Source organism: Palaemon carinicauda, chromosome 17 (genome assembly GCF_036898095.1).
Source record: "Palaemon carinicauda isolate YSFRI2023 chromosome 17, ASM3689809v2, whole genome shotgun sequence".
NCBI lineage: Eukaryota > Metazoa > Arthropoda > Malacostraca > Decapoda > Palaemonidae > Palaemon > Palaemon carinicauda.
This window is the reverse complement of record NC_090741.1, coordinates 55506057-55523080: the sequence shown is the minus strand read 5'-3', so window position 1 is coordinate 55523080 and position 17024 is coordinate 55506057. Positions and strand designations below refer to the sequence as shown.

The 17024-nt window shown below is 39.5% G+C and overlaps 1 protein-coding gene across 3 annotated transcripts in view; it reads left to right on the top strand.

Moving 5' to 3' along the window:
• Positions 1-17024, top strand: part of swm (Zinc finger protein swm) — a 99439-nt gene that overhangs the window by 16781 nt on the left and 65634 nt on the right. For all 3 annotated transcript variants that reach the window (XM_068391024.1, XM_068391023.1, XM_068391025.1), the window contains exons 3-4: positions 4654-5072; positions 5410-5585. In XM_068391024.1, the coding sequence (XP_068247125.1) occupies positions 4654-5072; positions 5410-5585 (595 nt within the window). The remainder of the gene's footprint in view (positions 1-4653; positions 5073-5409; positions 5586-17024) is intronic.

Sequence of the window (17024 nt, the reverse complement as noted above, 5' to 3'; positions counted from 1 at the left end):
TTGCTACGATGTCTTGTAATAATGGTGATCCCCTTCGATGGTTATTTGCTTTAATGGCTGCCTTCAGCTTGATGATCCTCGAGATCATAGGCCTATTCCGGCCATATTGTTTAGCCATACAGTATCACTCACATGCACACTGCTCTCATGTTTTTCTATAATTTCTTGCTTCAATTCTAATGAAAGAATTGCCTTCTTCCTGTACTGAAACTTAGCTTCTTAGGCACCATGATTATAGGTAAAATCACAAAGGAAATGTGAGAAAAGGAAGAAAATAAGCACTGTTTATAACAGACCAAACAGAGGACAACCACACGATACACACAATAATAGAGAACTGAGCACTCGACGCTCAATGGCGTAATGTTTACTTCGTGTGTCGAAATAAAATTCGGGTGTAGAGTCAAAAATTTGCTCGAATTTCACTTCGGATGTTGGAAAATTCGGATGTAGATACGTTCGGATGTAGAGGTTCCACTGTACGAATAATCAATATAATCGATGCAAAAACTAACTTATACACAGATGTGTAAATACGTTTGTTTCTTCATTATGATCAGAGATAAACGTAAACAAAACATTGGTTGCCATTTTTTATCGTGCTTTTTGGCGTGTTTAGGAAACGCATGATATAAAATCGCCTTTAATATTTGTGTCTGTTTTAGTTTAGTGTACTGTAGTACTGTACATGCATTAAGTGTTCTGTACATTAAAGGGTAGTTTGTTAACAGTACTACGTACAAGTGAAGGTTTTAAAAGTCTGAATATACATGTTAAATAAATACGTAAATATGGTGTCACTACTTCGCGGATTTTCACCTATCGCGGTCGGGTCTGGAACCTATCTACCGCGATAAATGAGGGCTCACTGTAGATAAAATTATGAATGACTTAAGTGTGTTCTTCTGCATATGAAACTTAATTAGGAGAACTTGATATTGTTGTTATTAATATTGCCTGTTAAGTTACAACCCTATTTGGAAAAGCAAGATGTTATAAGTCCAAGGGCTCCAACAGGGAAAGTAGCCCAGTGACTAAAGGAAATAAGGAAATAAATAAGCTACAAGAGATGTAATGATTAATTCAAATGAAATATTTCAAGAACAGTAACAATATTAAAATAAATCTTTCTTATATAAACTATGAAAACAAGCGGAAGAAAAAAATATAGAATAGTGTGCCTGAATGTACCCTCAAGCAAGAAAACTCTACCTCAAGACAGTGGACTGTAAAATATGCTTGGGTACCTCATCTCTCCTGATAAAGAGCAGTTAAGCGGCTGCTAATTAATTTCCATGGTTTACGAAGGAAGAAATTGGGTCTTGGTTATCTCGGCCGAATTAAATCTGCCATCATTAACCTCTTCATTGAACTCTTAAGAAAAGCTTGCAACTTTTTACCTCCGCCAACAAAGTTGGAAGGAGGTTATGTTTTAACCACTGTTTGTGTGTGTGTGTGTTTGTTTGTGAACAGCTTCCTGGCCCCAATTTCAATCTTAGAGTAATGAAACTTGCAGGGATTAACTGTGAAGTAAAAAGCTGGAAATAAATAAATTTTTGGAAGGTCAAGGTTATGTTCAAGCAAAATGTCCAATTCAGGTAATCGGCCATAATTTTGGTCATCCTTGTCACAGAGACTTCAAACTTGGTTCATATTTGACTGTATGAAAATCCATGCTAATTAATACATGCTAAGGTCAAGGTTGAGAAATAAGCTGCCGCAGCAAAGGTCTGCGCTCTACTGAGTGCCCCTCTAGTTTAATGTTTTTAGTGGGACCATATCATCAAACCCTTTTGAGATTAGATTGAATGAAGAAATTGACCTCATTTATCTCATGAGGCAGACTACAAAATCCTTCACGAAGAGGAACAATCATATTGTACTCCTTTGACATAGCGCTGTTCACAAAGATCATGTAAACTTATTAGTCAGTACTGTACAGTAGTTGAAAGTCAGAGAAAAGTTTTGACTGCATTTTATGTGCTTTATTAAAATTGAATCATGTAACAAAGTTACGTGACTGTGGCTCTTTCTTTCCGTAGGGTTGTACCATTAATTAAGAGTACAACCTGTTGTATGAATTAAGTAAGAAACTTTTTCCATTTACAGTACTCTGACATCCATTTAATTTGTTTCCTTTCTGCGTTAGTACCCTGGTTCACAGCATCATACAACTTTTTACCTACTGATGAGGTAGAAACCATATGTAATGGGTGGTTTCTAGTTTTAGATTGTAAAAGAAAAAAGCCAAGGGACACCCATACTAGGTTGGTTTGCTCTGATTGATCAAACTAAAATCTCCCACCTTCACAAATCCATAGTTGGCCATCTAGGTAATGAAAACTGACCAACCCCAGACATGAATGATATGTCTGAGGCCTTTGTCTACAATATAAAAAGTTTTAATTAGTTCCACTGCCTACTACAGAAAACTGAAGAGGGGATGTTTTGCATCTCTCTGGCACAGAACCTAGTTTCTTGTTTGTGGTAATGAGTTTAGTTACAGGGAAGCAGAAGAAACCACCTTAATTGATTTTTATACAACTGAAAGTGTTCCCTTCTCAACTAGGTCCTATATTGTAAGGAAATGGAACGAGAAATACAAAAGCATTAGGGAGAATATTAGCTTTTGGCCTTAGTTTTTAATTCCAATTAAAAGGAGATAATCTCAGCCAAATTGAAGTTGTACCTGGTTCAGTTGTGAGTATTAAATACTTTGAAGATAACCAGTGCACCATTTGGTTCAAATTCTGGTGCGCTGTACTGTACACGTATTATACTTGGCAGGATAATACATCTGCACTTAGAAGAATTTTCATTTAGCTCATTATAGACTATTAAAAAGAGACATTATTATATCATAAAAGAATTTCGACTGATATTTTTTTTTCAGTATAGCAAATGTTGGTCCAAAATTTATACATGCATACACTTGAAGAGAAAAGCTGTTGTCCAAGTGTGTATAGTGAGGAGTGATTCTTCTTAGAATTAATCTTTTTATGTTATTTGCTTTGCTTTTCCTTCTCTTTATTCACAGTTCAAGTTGGTTTTCTTCTGAATTTCATATGAATGTTTAGTCATACAAATACTGATAGATCTATTTATCTATCAAGGCACTTCCCCCAATTTTGGTGTGTATCCAACATAGAAAAAAACAAGACCAAAGGGGACTTTTCTTCTTTTCACTCATCTCAGCCTGACGAGGGATTCAGCCAAGTTTGACTTGTAATGCTAGGATGCCCAGCCCACCCTCCCCCGTTATCTACCATAAATGAGGCTTCATATGCTAAATCCCCTACTGCTGCTACCTCAGCTGTCACCAAGGCGACAGGAGGAAGCAGCAGAGCCGATCAGAACTGCGTCACAATCACTCTACATTCATTCCTATTTTCATTGCGCTATTTTGCCTCACATCTATGCTTCTATCACCTAGAATTTTCTTCACTCTATCCATCCACCCAAACCTTAGCCTTCCTCTTGTACTTGTCCCATCAACTCTTGCATTCATCACCTTCCTCAGTAGACAGTCATTTTCCATTCTCTCAACATTCATATCCACTGAAGCTGCCAATTAATTTCTTCATTTGTTCTCGCCCTCGCTACTTCGTTGCTAACCCTATCCAGTTGAGATACACCAGCCAAACTCCTCAGACACTTCATCTCGAACACATTCCATTTCTGTCTCTCCGTCCCTTTCATTCCCCACAACTCTGATTGGTACATCACAGTTGGTACAATCACTTTCTCATATAGAAGTCTCTTTACATTCATTCTTAACCATCTTTTGTTTACCACTGTCTTCACTGCCTCCAACACTTTACATCCTTCATTCACTCCCTGACGTACATCTGCTTGCAACAACTTCCACCAATTCCGTGTAACCTCTTCTCATTCCACATCGCTTCCTTATCAACTCTCATAAGCTTTCTCCAAATTCATAAATGCAACATAAGCCACCTTACATTTTGCTAAATATTTCTTGCATATCTGCCTAAATGTAAAATTCTAATCCATACATCCCCTACCTCTTCTAAAACCACCCTGTACTTCTAAGATAGCATCCTCTGTTTTATCCTTAATCCAATTAATTAATAATTACACTCTACCATGCATTTATCCAACCACACTCAACAAACTAATACCCCTTGAATTACAAAACTCATGCACTAGCACTTCTCCCTTGCCTTTGAAAATTTACTGAATGTTGAGGATGATAGGGCAGCAGATATACTGTAATTGCTGTTGCAGGTGTTGAGGGGCCACTGATGGGAGATGAGAGTGAGAGTGAGATTACAAGAGAGGAAGTGAAGAGAGCACTAGATGTAATGAGAGCAGGAAAAGCACCTGTTATGGATGGTGTGTGGACTTAGATGTTAAAGGAAGGGGTGTGACAGTACTTGAATGGTTGGCGAGATTACAGTATTTGATATGTTATATGTTGTCAGTGGTACTTGTGGACTGGGTGTGTGCATGTATTGTTCTGCTATACCGATAAATAAGACATTAAAACAATCAAATTTTGTAAGGGTCCCAAGGTTTGCATCTCTATTTTGATATGTTCGTAGTAAAAACTAAATATAGATACAGTATATACTGTATATGATTTTCAAGAGTGCGTACCATTTGTATAATGAATTTATTTGTCCTTTTCAGATACAAAGTCCTTTGTTGATAAATTCCTTCAAGTCACGACGTCCCGGTCCTACATACCTAAAGGTTCGGCTCCAACCTCTTCATCATCTACTACTTTCCCATCGGAAACGCTATCATCAAGCACTACAAACCCCACTGCTGACAATGGGCCGCCGCCGTTACCCCCAATGCCGGCAACAAAACAAACTTGCGGGAATTCTCCAGATTCGACTACCCCGCCCAATGCCGTCCCTTTACCGGCGGCTTCGGGTTCCTGCATCGTTATGCATCCCACACCGCCACCTCTTCCACCAAGTTCATCTATTGTTCCTCCGCCTCCACCCCCACCAGAGTCAGCTCCTCCGCCGCCGATTCCAGCCTCTGTGATTGTGCGCAAAGAGGAGGTTACTTCGTCTCAGCGAACAAGAAAGTCAGACTCCGTAAGTTCAATGACATGTTGATTTTGTTGTTGGGTTGCGAGTGGCAAATGCATACTGCCGCTTTTATTTACTTTTTTCATTGTTGGTAGTAGTTCGTATGTGTGTAATTTAAACTCGCCTTGTTGTATGAAATGCCTTTGCCTTTGTTGTTACTGTACTTATTTGAGTGGTTCATGCTATATACAAATAGCAGTATAAGTTATAACAGTAATTATTTCGTATTTTTTACCAAGTTTAATAGATTCGTGTTTCACTGCATTACATTTTCCTGGATTTTGAAAAATTGCATGATACTACTGCTGTACTGTATCTTAATCATTTCTAATAATTTCCTCAGGATCGAGACAGGGATGAAAGGAGAGGTCGTCGTAGGTCTCCATCTCGGGGAAGGTCCAGGTCCAAGTCTCGATCGAGATCCCGAAGCAGGGATAGGCTGCGCAGGTCGAGGTCCAGAGGACGTAGCGGCCGTAGCAGATATGACGATAGAAGGCGCAGATCACCTCCAAGTAAAAGGTACTTGACTTGCTTTTGAGTATTGTTATTTCACTGTACATACTCCAACTTCTACTTTTCTAACTCTCAATTGTTAGTCTTTTTGTAAACACTGATTTATTATATGAAGATGCATCACTAAAAGTAATACTTGTAAAATAGTTTCTTTGTAATAAAAAGGTTTTTGTTGTTAGCAATGAATTAAATTTGAGCAGTTACAAAATACAGTTGTTCCATAACCGAAATACAAACCACGCTATTCAATTGGGTTTACTTTCGGCGTAGCTGAAATTGACAGCTATTAGATTTCAACGAGGGTTTACTACCCCGCGCTAGTTGGCAGGGGTAGGGGGAGGGGTAGCTTGCTACCCCTCCCCCCCTCACACACCGGTGAAATGTCTCACTTCACTTTTGGCTCGGACGATGGACAGACGGGCCTGTCTTCGTCCTCGCTTGGCAGCCATTATTTGTTTTGTCTTTACTTAATCACTTACTTTTCTTTTACTCAATATATATGTAAACATTTTTTCGTGTTTATGTATATATTTGAGGATAGAAATCAGTAAGTTTCCTTTTCAGAGTTCGTGCTTGTGTGTGTAGTGTACGATATCTCCGTGGAGCCCTCGGCAGTTAGGCCACCACAGTGTAATTTCATGAGTCGCGATCGAGTTTGACTACGGTCTTTCTCTCTCTCTCTCTTTTGAGGTCGTTCACCCTTTACTACGTCTGAGTAGCTTCCTTCCCGTGTGGGTGGGGTTGCTATGTCGTACGTTTTGTCTCAATTAGTTTATGAATCTAATTGTATTTGTTGATTTTTCAGCTTTTGTAGAACGATTCCTTTCGGGGTTTTCGTTCTTTATTTAGTGTTCATTCATTTTTAAATTACATAATTACATAGTTACATAATTATAATTGTTATAATTCTGTGTTTGTTACAGCTCTCCTTCCGTGAGTGTAAGTGGTTGTGAGGGCACGTGCCTGTTGTGTAATTCCTGTGTTCTTTTCCCTCAGGATTCCTCTTCGGAGTCTTCCTGGGGGAATGAATGTTAACTAATGATTTTTGTCTTTATTTTTCACTGTTAACGATCTAGTTCGTTTTTGTAATGTGACAACGGAGTGAGCTGTCTTGTTGAGGCCTGGGGATTCTGCTGTTGCTGCCTCCCCTATAGATCTTCGTCAGGGGCGTGTCTCCTTCTCCTGGAAGTACTCCCGTGACGATTGACAGCTCTCCAGTTCATTTTAGAACACTCAGGAGGCTCGCCTCCTTGGGTGGGTAACTTTCCTTCCGAGGGAAGTTTTCCTGTCCAGGCTTGAGTTTTTTTTCCCTTAGGGGGGATCTCCGCTTGCCTTTTTTTCGTGTGACTATGCTCTTGGTGCTGAGCGGTCGCACCTGCAGTTACGCTCAAGGTGTAGCGGGATGTCAACAAAAACAAACCCCCCACACCCTTAATCACTCTTACTTTCTCAATATCCCACAATACAAACTTTCCCCTTACTCTACTTCAAACTGGACTATTGCACGAAGGGAAAAACAAACAAAACATAACCTTAAAACTATATTTACCGCAACCGAAAACAAAAATCACACATTAAATTCAACAGACAAAATTTGCTGGATAAATAGATATCGGTGCGTAAGGGTACCGAGAATTCTCCAATAATCGGGAAAACAATAGCCTTTAAATATACCCAACACCGTCAGTCCACATACAGTACTGAAAACACTTACTTCACACACAGTACCGAAAAATACTTAAACACTGAAAAAAAATCACAACACTAAAACACCAGTCGTCATATATAACCCAGCAAAAATAATCAAACTTAATACTAAAACATACGAGAACTTCTTAATTAATATTTGTGTGTGGCCACCATCGTCCACAGACTCTACACACTGGCACCAGTCTTTGTAACCAATTGCCACCACTCCTGGCAAACAATAACGAACAGTCAATTCGACTGTCCAATAACATTAAACGTGGTCATCATCATCATCATCATCATCATCATGTCATCCTCATCAACAAGAACAAATCTATTTTCAGCCGGGTCGTCAACAAATAAAATTCTTTCAATATCTCCCAGTCTAAATATAACATCCGCAGTCTTCTCCTAAGTTCATATTATACGGTCCAGGTCGTCATCAATCTATCAAAAATTTAAGTTTCTCCAAAGGAGGAATCGCGGCCTGCCAAAATAAAAAAAACACTTATGAACACTCCTAACTAACTTAACTATCGCACCATAATCAAAGATAAACAATAAACTTTCTATCACTCATGAACGCGCCTAACAAAAATAAATAAAAACAGTACTTACTCAGAATATAAAAAAAAAGCTTCACAGCCGGCTTTCGAAGAGCAAAAAAAATACAGAACCGACTCCTTCTATCGTTCGATATCCAATGCTTTCGCCCAAGACATTCATCACCACCCTATCCTAGCTAAAAAGGTAAACAAACAACCTCAATTATACCAACAATCTTTCCAACTACAAACAATCATTCGCTAATTACCCTTTTTCTTCGGCGCGCACCGCGGACACACAAAACACGCACACACAAACGCACATACACACATACTCTCTCGCGCACGCGCGATCTAACAAAACGAAAACAAATTAAATTCTCTCTCTCTCTCTCTGACAAAACTAAAGCAAATTAAATTCTCTCTCTCCCTCTCTGACAAAACTAAAGCAAATTAAATTCTCTCTCTCTCTCTCTGACAAAACTAAAGCAAATTAAATTCTCTCTCTCTCTCTCTGACAAAACTAAAGCAAATAAAATGTCTCGATTTAACAATACTAAAACAACTCTCTCTCTCTCTCTCTCTCTCTCTCTCTCTCTCTCTCTCTCTCTCTCTCTCTGTGTGACAAACTAAAGCCAATACTGTAAACAATTTCTCTCTCTCTCTCTCTCTCTCTCTCTCTCTCTCTCTCTCTCTCTCTCTCTCTCTCTCTCTCTCTCTCCCTGACAAAACTTAAATAAACACTCTCTCTCTCTCTCTCTCTCTCTCTCTCTCTCTCTCTCTCTCTCTCTCTCTCTCTCTCTCTCTCTCTCTCTCTCTCTCTCTCTCTCTCTCCCTCTCCTGATTTGGCAAAAAAAATTAAATTAAAATTAATCCTCCACATTCCTCCCCCCTTACTTTGCCAAATCCTCACACAACACTTACCTATTTTCTTATTACCCAGTCGCAGTCTGGAACAGGGCCTCGGCTTCGGGTAACTGGGCCTTCATATACCTGCACTCTCTCATTCACTTCTTCCATGTCGTTTTCATTCAACGTACTATTACTATTTCCGTCTATGCTCTGCTCGTCTAAGATATCATTCACTATTTCATCTACCTCAGTTTCATCTGGCCCGAAAATCCCACTAATTTCTGTCAACAATCCATCCATTACATCTAAACCATTTTCTACTTTAACAAAAGAATCATTCATACTGCTTATCATTCTCCTATCTTTCATTCTCGTGTCCGTCATACGTTCTCTTGCCTCATCTAACGAAAAACCACACACACTATAAGTATCATTCATACTCATCCAAGTTTCATCTGTATTAATACATTTATCTTCCATACTCACCTGTACATTTACACCCTTGTCCTGCTTATTCTGATTCCCGCCTACAACTACAAAATTTTCCCGCCTTTTATCCCCAGTAAAATTCTCAGACTTCTTTTTCCTTCCATACTCTACTAACACCAATTGCTTATCTTCTAAACCTAATGCCTCACACATACTCGGTTCATACTTGTTCGTTTTTAGCCATTTAGTCATACCATTCTCCTGAATATATCTTGGTACCTCCTTCCATTTCCGCAACTGATTGTGGTGTGCTCTAAACTTTTCCACACTACCATCCACACTTACTTTACCTAAAACATAACTCAACCCACTAGAACCAACATCTAACACCTCATATGGACCTTCAAACTTATCACGTACCTTATTGACATTCATTCTTCCCTTTTCAATTACTTCTTTTAACACTTTCTCTCCCACTTTGTAGCTTTCAAATCTCTCATTTGCTTTCTTCCAAACATCTCTATCATTCTCGGACACACTCAATCTCGGTCTTACTATCTTTTCAAAATTCAACACAAACTTACACGGAGACATACCAGTACTCTTGTGCACCGTCGCATTATACGCCCACAACGCACGCCCAACATATAAATCCCAATCATTATCACATGTACTCATCATCCGCAAAATTTCTGTCAAGGTTCTTACCGTCCTTTCAGCCAAACCATTCGCACTTGGCATATACGGAGTCGAATACACATGTTCAATGCCCCATTCTCTCAACATCTGCTCAAACTCCCATCCAACAAACTCCGGACCATTGTCACTTAACATTTTTGCAGGCTTACACACACTCATCGGCAACATCACTTGACTTACCATTCTCGCTACAGTCTCACTTCTTTTATTCTTGATGGGTACGGCATACGCAAACTTGCTCATATGATCGACCATGACAATCATTCCCACATGTCTTCTCGCAGTCACAGGCAACGAAACACAATCAATCACAAACATCTCAAATGGCTCTTTCATACGTAACCTCAAAATAGGCGGACTTGCATGCATGCTCTGATACTTTCCCTTCTGACAATCCTCACAAGTAGTCGCTACATCCCTACAAATTTGACTCAACCCAGGCGTAAACAACCTCTCTCGCATGCATTCCCACAATTTATTCTTCCCCATATGCCCATACCTGTCATGCACTACCATACACATACTTACAGCTGCATGCATTGGAAATACAGGAACATATATATCTTCATCCATTCCCCTATGCAAAAAATACACAATATTCTTACAAACAATAAATCTTTTAACAACTTTCTTATACGCTTCCAAATCACACGGCCATTCTTCCACCCTAATACCATTTAAAATACATTCACGTAACCTATTTATCTCTAAACATTCACCTTGCATTTCTTCCACCTCTTCTTTGCTCAACAAATCATCTTCACTTTTTGCAATATCAATCATGCCAACAAAATTCGCCATGAATACACTATTATCCTCAATTACTATTACCTTACAGCCATTCTTTGAAAGCAGACCCTTACCAACATCAACTGACACATGGTGCAACCTCAAAAAATCTATTCCCATCAAAAAACAACTAGGCATTTCATTCTCTCCCATTACAATAAAATTATGTTCAACTTCCATACTCCCTAGTTTCACTTTCAACCTCACTTCTTCCCAAACAAGTAAACTTCCCTGACCTATTCCATGAATTCTCACACTCGTACACTGTCTTTTCACTTCCCAATTGTACCTCTCAATTTCCCTGATAACCGACTCATTTACTAATGACACTTGAGCACCCGTATCAATTAAACTACAATATTCATTCTCATTTATATTCACATACGTCATCATCCTTCCTTTTACACCATGCATGCATACATTTACTCTCCTTTCAATTCTGTCACTCACTTCACCAATATGTTCATCATCATGTTCACTGTCCTCTATACAGTCATATCTTAGGTTAAGGTCACTTGCACCATTATCCTTCTCGCTCAACAATTTGCAACATTCCTCCTTACATTGAATCCTCAAAATATGTTCCCTATCATTCTCCTTACATGCCCTATATTCCATCGGTCGATTCCATCCAAAATACAAATACACAGTTACACCATACAACATACTTACCACCATTAATATCTTTGATAATACTTCCCCTTCTAGTACACTATTCTCCTCCTCATATACCATTTCTTTTGACACTTCATTCATCACCCTTCTTTTAAGCTCGCTTACGCTACCTGGTATTTCCGTATCTAACCCCTCTTGTATTAACTTACTTAAACCCATTAGGATACACTTATATACCATATCTTCCCCTTCACAACTCTGCTCCACAACTAAACCTTCAGGCAACCTTTCAGAATTTTGATTACTCTCTTTATCTTCCATCCTCCCATGCATCCTCGACATCGCATCTGCTATCACATTCTTATTTCCCGGTACATATTCTAACCTAAAATCAAATTCATTCAAATCCTCTATGGTCCTAGCAACCCTTGCATTCACACACTCTTTCCTTATCATGTACACTAGGGGCTGATGGTCAGTACGCACAATGAATTTTACACCATACAAAAATACTTTCAATGCTTTCACACAAAATCGTATTGCAGCCAATTCCCTGTCAATCGTCGAATACTTCCGCTCAGCTTTATTAAACGCTTTACTAACATACGCTATTACTCTCAATTGCTCTTCTCCATTTACTCTCTGCATTTGAACCAAACAACCACCCATACTAACCCCACTCGCATCCGTATACAACTCTAGCATATTCGCATTTTCACTGTAGTCCGGAAATGCCAAAGTGACGTCTTTCGCGGCCTCTTCCTTCAACCTTTAAAACGCTCCTATCATCCGATCATCCCATTTTAATTTTGTACTATTCCTTTTACCCGTCCATTCATTCAAAGGCTTCCCTATACCTGAACAATCTCTAACAAACTTGCGACCAAACTCAACCAAACCAAGAAAACCACGCAACTCACGCACAGTCCGGGGACGTGGAAATTCTCGCACCTTATTCACAAACTTGTCACTCTTCCTTATACCAGATTCACCCACTACATGCCCAAGAAATTCCACCTCCCTGGACAACCATGTACACTTCTCAAGCTTAATTTTCACACCAACTTCAATTAACCGCCTCAACACTGCCTCAAGCAACCGCATATGTTCCTCAACAGTCTCGCTCGCAATCAGAATATCATCTATAAAAACAGTCACCTTCTGTCGATCAAAACCAGCCAATACAACATTCATCGCTCTTTGGAAGGCAGCAGGCGCATTAGCAAGACCAAAACTCAACCTTTTAAATTGAAAGTGACAATTTGTACTTGAAAATGCGGTAATGGGCCTGCTCCCCTCTGCCAGAGGCATCTGGTAATAGCCCCTCACCAAATCTAATTTAGTAAAAACTTTCATTCCATGCATCTTATAAACACAATCAGACACCACATTCATTGGAAACCGTTCTTTAACAGTCACTTCATTCACCTTCCTATAATCAATACACATGCGTAAACTTCCATCAGGCTTTCGTACAGGGACAATAGGGCTATTCCAGGCACTCTCACTCCTTTCTATTACACCCATACGCTCTAATTCCTGACACTGCTCCTCTATCTCCTTGGCAATAGGCGGAGAAAAATGCCTGGGACGCTGATATATGGGGGTATCATCACTGAGAACTATTTTAAATTCTGGCAGGTCTGACCCCCCACAATCATCGTCACCGAGACTCATACCTCTCCGCTTATCCCATAACATCTTAAGCAATCGTTCCCTTTCGACCTCACTTACACTCTCATCTAACTTAATTCTTCCTTTCAATGTATCGTAATCCCAATCGTCATCGTTCTTTACCTTACCAGCCATTACCTGTCTCGCCTTAACATATCTTCCCTCCTCTACATTAATCAGTGTATACATACATCCCATGCAATCACCCTCACGTATTCCGCGTACTCTCTTCCTCCTAACACACGGCAACAACCTTACATACACCTTGGGTTCCTGCATATTCATAACACCATCATATATATACGCACTCGTTTTCACCAAATTACCTGCTTCCATACCTTCCACTACATATTCATCCTCGTCACTATTTGAAATTCCCAGACTGCTCGGCCATGCAACTTTTACACTAATAACCTCACCTTTCTTACCCGATAACTTTACACTTTCCTTTGCTACCAACGGCACTCCCTTCCACACCTTCGTACTCACTCTGCCGTCTTCCTTTAAATAAAATTCCCCACAAATATTACCTTTAACCTTTATTTCAATCATATTCACACTTGGATGTACAATCATACCACATTTTTTCAAAAATTTATACCCAAGCAGTACGTCATATTTCTCATTCGCTCCCTCAACCACGTAAAAATCATTATCCTCCATCATCAGCCCCCCAATCATAACATTTTCCCGCAACTTCCCTTGCACAGGCATACGCAAATTACCAATACCTTTTACTTCACCCTTACATCCCTTAAATTCACAAACCTCTTTTACCTTATCATATGCATTCCTAAACATTAAATTGACACCACAACCAGTATCAATCAAACCAACCAACTCTACACCATTAAAAATCAATTTCACACTCATGCAATCATGTGCTCTTTCTCCCATCACATCTTCATGCAATAAACCCTCACGAACATGCATCACATTCACTCCCCACACACACGAGGACTCACCCAGCTGAACCCTCTGATTAATCAGTTTCCCGAACATCCTGGCTGACTTGATCCCTTATTCCTACAAACCCTAGCTACATGCCCATCTGCACCACATTCAGTACATTTACCCCGCGGCTCCTTGCACATTCTAGCATAATGACCATCCTTACCACAATTACCACAAATTACATTCGTACGATTACTACGGCATCCACTCGCTATGTGCCCAGTCATACCACACCGATAACACTTAACCACTTTCTCTTTCTTACAGTCCCTAATACGATGCCCTGTCTCTCCACACTAGAAACATGCTCCTAATGCCCATCTACACTCGTTCTTTTTATGTCCTACCTTCCCACACCTATAACACCTCTCTTCACGGATACCACTACCTAACCTAACTTGCTGCGTACTAGCACTTCTATCTCTCCAAACTTGGTTTCCCTGTCTAAAACCCGTCATTTCTCGGAATGGGTATTCCTACATTACTCACCCTAACACTTCTATCTACTACACTATCAGCTGCCCTCATTGGCCCTCTCATAACAGCATCTCTAAAACTACCAAATTCTGGCACACTTTCCTCCATTCCAGTTCTTACACTCACAGATTTACTTTCTTTCATACACCTATCCAACTCGTAATCCTCAACTATCTCTAAAATATCATCCCAAGTCAATCTCTCTCTAGTCCACCTCATTTTCTCCTTCCGTTTCAAATTAATAAACTCACACACACTCTCTGGTACTGTACCCAAAAACTTCTTCATTAGTTCCTTATTTTCATTTATTCCTTCGTCCCCATACTTCTTTCTAGCCAATGTTTCTAACCGACATACATACATCGAGATTGCTTCACCCACCTTCATTCGTGCTTCATCAAAATCATTTTTTCGCTTATACCTAACACTACCTTTCATTCGTTTTACCTGTTCAATTATCCTATTCTTTACACTTTCATACTCAACCTCTCCTACACTCATTATCACCCCATACATCGTCAACAAATATCCTGACAAAAATTCTCCCAACTCCCTAGCCCAAACTCTCTTACTATCCCCATACTTAGCCTGACAAAACTTTTCATATTCCCTAAAGAAGTCATATACATCCCTACTGCTATATTCATTAAACCTTTCACACCTAGGTACCTCTCTCATAAACACTGTCTTACAAACTTCCTCGACTTCATTCTCACTACTATCTTCACTGTCTACTCCCTTCTTGTTGCCTTCTTCATTTGAATACAATGAATCTAATTCTACACTCAAAGTCCTATCTTTAACTATTCCCTTCTTAACCTTTTTCTTACTTACCACCTTCACCCAATCATGATCATCCTCACTCACACCCTGACCTTTCTTCTTTTCTTTCTTCACATTATCTTTACCTTTCTTCTCCTTCTTCCTATCACCCTTCGTTCCAATCTTACTATGTCTAGGCCCTTTACTTTCAATATCACTATCACTACCTTCCCCATTATCACATACCCTATCCTCTTCCACCATCAACCCGTTACCAGAAGCAGAAGCCACTCCTCCGACTGCACCTTCACCTATGACAGTTTTCATCATCCCCATTACTTGCCCCATCATAGCTTCCATTCGTTTCTCATTTTCTCGCATCCTCATCTCAACACCCTCTTCCACTCTCTCTACAGTTCCCTGAAGTTCCCTAAGTTTCCTTTGCATCTCCTCATTCTCACTACTTAACCTCGCATTCTCCAACAACAACCTCTCCTCTCGCTCATTAGACAACCGCAATTCCTCCTTTAAAATATACAACTGTTCTTCCAGTTCTTCCATTTCGATACCATTAATATCTTTAATCTAATTCCTATTTACCCTTGTCCAACAGTCCAGTTTCAATCCCACCTTCAACAGTCGTCCCTGTTCGGGCGCCAAATTTATGTAGCGGGATGTCAACAAAAACAAACCCCCCACACCCTTAATCACTCTTACTTTCTCAATATCCCACAATACAAACTTTCCCCTGACTCTACTTCAAACTGGACTATTGCACGAAGGGAAAAACAAACAAAACATAACCTTAAAACTATATTTACCGCAACCAAAAACAAAAATCACACATTAAATTCAACAGACAAAATTTGCTGGATAAATAGATATCGGTGCGTAAGGGTACCGAGAATTCTCCAATAATCGGGAAAACAATAGCCTTTAAATATACCCAACACCGTCAGTCCACATACAGTACTGAAAACACTTACTTCACACACAGTACCGAAAAATACTTAAACACTGAAAAAAAATCACAACACTAAAACACCAGTCGTCATATATAACCCAGCAAAAATAATCAAACTTAATACTAAAACATACGAGAACTTCTTAATTAATATTTGTGTGTGGCCACCATCGTCCACAGACTCTACACACTGGCACCAGTCTTTGTAACCAATTGCCACCACTCCTGGCAAACAATAACGAACAGTCAATTCGACTGTCCAATAACATTAAACGTGGTCATCATCATCATCATCATCATCATGTCATCCTCATCAACAAGAACAAATCTATTTTCAGCCGGGTCGTCAACAAATAAAATTCTTTCAATATCTCCCAGTCTAAATATAACATCCGCAGTCTTCTCCTAAGTTCATATTATACGGTCCAGGTCGTCATCAATCTATCAAAAATTTAAGTTTCTCCAAAGGAGGAATCGCGGCCTGCCAAAATAAAAAAAACACTTATGAACACTCCTAACTAACTTAACTATCGCACCATAATCAAAGATAAACAATAAACTTTCTATCACTCATGAACGCGCCTAACAAAAATAAATAAAAACAGTACTTACTCAGAATATAAAAAAAAAGCTTCACAGCCGGCTTTCGAAGAGCAAAAAAAATACAGAACCGACTCCTTCTATCATTCGATATCCAATGCTTTCGCCCAAGACATTCATCACCACCCTATCCTAGCTAAAAAGGTAAACAAACAACCTCAATTATACCAACAATCTTTCCAACTTCAAACAATCATTCGCTAATTACCCTTTTTCTTCGGCGCACACCGCGGACACACAAAACACGCACACACAAACGCACATACACACATACTCTCTCGCGCACGCGCGATCTAACAAAACGAAAACAAATTAAATTCTCTCTCTCTCTCTCTGACAAAACTAAAGCAAATTAAATTCTCTCTCTCCCTCTCTGACAAAACTAAAGCAAATTAA